The 4,105-nt window shown below is 36.7% G+C and overlaps 1 protein-coding gene across 1 annotated transcript; it reads right to left on the reverse strand.

Moving 5' to 3' along the window:
- Positions 1-275: 275 nt before the first annotated feature.
- Positions 276-3,343, reverse strand: LOC134531455 (carboxylic ester hydrolase-like). The gene is made up of 3 exons (XM_063367166.1): positions 3,202-3,343; positions 1,982-2,167; positions 276-1,340 (listed from the first exon to the last, which is right to left on the reverse strand). Exons 1-3 carry the CDS (start codon positions 3,314-3,316, stop codon positions 379-381), a joined length of 1,263 nt encoding a protein of 420 aa, XP_063223236.1. The 5' UTR covers positions 3,317-3,343; the 3' UTR covers positions 276-378.
- Between the last annotated feature and the right edge of the window lie 762 nt (positions 3,344-4,105).

Genomic DNA, 4,105 nt, shown 5'->3' on the forward strand with positions numbered 1-4,105 from the left:
ACAAGGATCGCGTGTTTTTTTTTTTTTTTTTTTGGTTAGTGAATAATTTACAATACAGGAATTGTTCTAGAATCTAGAAATTATTGAAGGCGAATGCTAAATTAAAATAATTTATTCGTTAAATAATATTGTTACATAAAATAATAATATGTGTAAAAATACATGGTTTCATTAATTATTTCAATAATCTAAATATAACTACAGTTAAATTTTAATCAAACACATCTATTTGCAGAAACAGTGCTCTATAATTTCAAACATAAAAGTTTCTTCCCCACAAGTAAACAGAATTTTGATATTTGTTTGTAAATGAGTGTAATAGATGCTCTATTCAATTTTTTTATTTACGCATAATTTTTTTAACCTGGTTTGTTGTCTTCAATTTGCCAGTAAAGTGGAGTTTGTTTTGTTGTATTCCTTGTAAATTTTCTCCCAAAAGTCCATTCGATCTTTATCCACATTATATTTCAGAGCCGAGGGGAGATTGATATCCATATAGGGATAGCTTCCATTCTGTGTGGCTGGTTTCCACACTACATCACCTTCTGCACTGGGCACCCCCGTCTTGGCAAAGTTCGTCCACATTTGTCCCAGAAACTTAGCAAGTTTCACAGTGTCTGAACTTTCTCCTTTAATTTTGCCGTTGTAGACCAGGAACTGAAACTCCATGCAATGTTTGGCGCTGCCGTATGTGATCTGATAGTTGTAGGTGTGGCTAGTCGAGTGCCTGACTTGGGCGTGAAAAGCATTCACAACACCCAAGGCGATCAGCAGGTCCGTCTGCAGAGCTATCCACTGCTCACGAGTTTCGTACGAGATGTTTTTGCTGCCGAAGTAGAAGTTCTTCACTTTCTGCGCCACCTCTTTGGATAGCTGAGACCCTGTTTCGAGTCCCAGATCGGCTGGGACCACATGCTCCAGGTTGTGGTTGACGGATTGCCAGTAGGAATCTTCAGTCAGCTTGCTGGCCGCGATGAAGGACACCCCTTCCCGACCGGCCGCGCCGGTTATGTATGGCACCTTGTTGAACAACCCGTGCTGCTCGATGTAGGCTGGCTCGTGCGGCAGGAATGGCTGCACTCCTTTCCTCGGGAACTCCAGCGATGGTATGAAGGGATTTGCCAGCAGAGGCCACCTCTCTGACCCAACCAAAACTCTTCCTAGGTTTTTCAATAGATCGGCGGGCTCTGCGGCACGTAAAATTTTGAGGAGGTCTGCAGAGTTGTTGGCGTGCTGCCTTATTTTGGAGATCAGGCGGTAGGCGCGCTCTTCAGTGTTCTTGTGGTATGCCCAGGGGTTCAAAGCAGAACCACTCTCCGAGATGGCTCTGTGGAACAGGCCTGCAAAAGACAACCGTAAGACTTGGATTAAGTTACGTAAATAAATAATAATAAAAACAAACAAATGTATTGTCCACCGCTGTTTTGTCTTTATATGCCCTTAAAACTCCCGTAATCAAAACACAGTGACTATACACATTTTGGACATTGTTAATCTAAACAACCATCTAATATTCTTTATTATAATTGTAAATTTTAATCATTTTTAATTATATAGCATACGTTAACATTACTGATACCTCAATGATATCCTTTTGAACTCTAAGCTGTCTTTATAAAATCATAATTTCTGAATAAAATATTTTGTTGGTTAAAAAATGTTTCTGACAAAAGAAATTGTTTGACTTTGGCGATTAATGTTTTCCCGATTATATATATATATATATATATATATATATATATATATATATATATATATAAATTCTACGAAAATCTATTACTTTCCTATTAACGTGGGGTTATGGTCGTTTGATATTTATTTACATCCAGTTAAGGGTGCCTGTGGGTACAATGTCACTGATTTTCAGCAGAAGGAATCACAATAAAAATTAACCTTTGTTCTATTGCTCTATGAAACCAATATTACAACAGATAATGAAGTACATTTTGGATAGGATTATTCACAGCATTAACATTCGTACCTCTGGAGAGAGGCGACAGGACGTGGTAGTGAACGGCGGCGCCACCCGCGCTCTCTCCGAAGATAGTGACGCTGTTCGGGTCTCCGCCGAACTTGGCTATGTTCTTCTGCACCCACCGCAAGGCAAGAGTCTGGTCCTTCAGGCCAGCGTTTCCAGGGGCGTCTGAGTCGCTGACACTCAGGAACCCTGTGAGCACACACAGCGTCCACGCTGAATATTAATTAAATTCATACTCCTGCTGTTGCTGCTGGTAGTGTGCTACCACTACCTGCTCATAACAGTTTAAGTTATATACAAACCTATTCATAATATGTCTTTAAATTCTACTCAATGTTAATAAAAGAGCTTTATTAGCTCAAATATGTTCTTACACCTCTTAAATGCTTTCTGGGATTATAGTTTGATCTCAAGCCACTTTTGATCAGCTATGCGTTAGCTCTCAAACAAGACACCTTAATTCATTTTACGTACTGTCTTATCGTGAAGTATAGTAATTGTAATAGGCGAGTTTTCTTATACCGGTTACGTCCCTATTTGTACAGTTTGTACAACCTTTATGATTTGATTAAAATAGGCCCCTTTACTATGGCATTTTTCTCCGTCTCCTTTTGCTAAGTGTTGAGATGTAACTTAACTGCGCTCTTAATCTTTCCTTTAAAAGTGGTTTTAATTTGCAATGAAATATAGGAATCATTAAATTTTCAAACGACTGAATATATATATATATATATATATATATATATATATATAGGCATATGTGCGTGAATATTCTAATAAAACTGTGTCATATTTAATTTTAAGATTAATTTAATGTAAATTTCTTAAGAATTAGTAAGGGATTTTTTTTTCAAATTTGTCGTAATATAAATATTTAATATAAACTCAAAATATGGATTTCTATTTTTGTATTAATTTTTTTAATTATTTAAATATGTTAAACTTATATAACATGCAAAATACCAATACTCTTCCAGTATAATAAGTGTTCATTAGATATTAGATTTTTGTTTGTAATCAGATATTACAATTTCACACATACCTGTAGGTACTCATAGCTACACCCTCATTTTTCATTTTTTATTCATGAAAAGGTGAGAGAATATTTAGTTGATATTAAATATTTAATTATTAATACATATCCAACTTTTTTTTTTGCAATAAGAACTTAATCTAATAAAGGATGCCCAAATGATATAACAAAAATGTAACGAGCTTCTTACCAAACACGTTGAGGCGGTAGTTTAAACCTACGAACACAACTCCGTAGTTGAGAAGCTGCCCTGGGTCGTAGTTCCCTGAACGACCCACAAAAGCTCCGCCGTGGATGTGCACCATAACGGGCAGCAAGGAGGAGTTTTTCGATGGCAGCTGAAAAAATAAAATTTGAGTTTCAAATGTACCAACTGTCATAACCTTAAGGTGTTATTGTTAGTAAAATTACCCTTAAATTTAGGGTGATCGAGCCGGTTTTAGGGACGAATTTTAGTAGCTTGACAGCAATGACTACTTGTAGATTTTATTAACCTCACTGTGTTTACATGTTGTATTGGCATACATGGTAATTTAAAATGTCATTTTTATTCTGAAAGGTAAGCACAGTTGATATATATACACACACATTCACAACATTTATATAAAATATCCTTGCATGTGAATCTTGCAATATTAAGCAACGGGATTCGGGATTGCTTCACATTCTACCCTCACTCAGTGGCGTAGCCAGGATTTGTGTATGGGGGGTGTTAAAAAGCTTGCCCCCCCCCCCCGTACTAAAGCGGGGGTCCGGGGGTTCCCCCCCGGGAAAATTTGGATTTTAAGGTGTAAAATAGTGCTATTTTAGCAGTTTTCGGTACTTAAATTTAAATATTGTAATGGTAAAAATTTTATTAATTTTAATATGAAATTTGTTTGAGTGATGAATAAGAAATTAATTAAAGATTTGGTGCTAAGGGGGGGGGGGGGGGTTTGAACCCCTAAACCCCCCCCCCTCCTGGCTACGCCCCTGCCCTCACTGTTAATGTATTATAATCGCATCAACATGTCTACTTACAGCTAACCAACTAGAGTAAAAATAAAAGAAGATGAAAAAACTAAACTATGAAAACGTCAGATTTATTACTAAAA

The sequence above is a fragment of the Bacillus rossius genome, chromosome 3 (assembly GCF_032445375.1).
Source record: "Bacillus rossius redtenbacheri isolate Brsri chromosome 3, Brsri_v3, whole genome shotgun sequence".
NCBI classification, from domain to species: domain Eukaryota; kingdom Metazoa; phylum Arthropoda; class Insecta; order Phasmatodea; family Bacillidae; genus Bacillus; species Bacillus rossius.

Coding starts and splice junctions, on each gene's coding strand:
- LOC134531455 (XM_063367166.1), bottom strand. CDS start 3,316: ATGGTGCACATCCACGGCGGAGCTTTTGTGGGTCGTTCAGGGAACTAC. Junction 2,168..3,201: donor CTACCGCCTCAACGTGTTTG/GTAAGAAGCTCG, acceptor GTGTGCTCACAG/GGTTCCTGAGTGTCAGCGAC. Junction 1,341..1,981: donor CCTGTCGCCTCTCTCCAGAG/GTACGAATGTTA, acceptor TGTCTTTTGCAG/GCCTGTTCCACAGAGCCATC.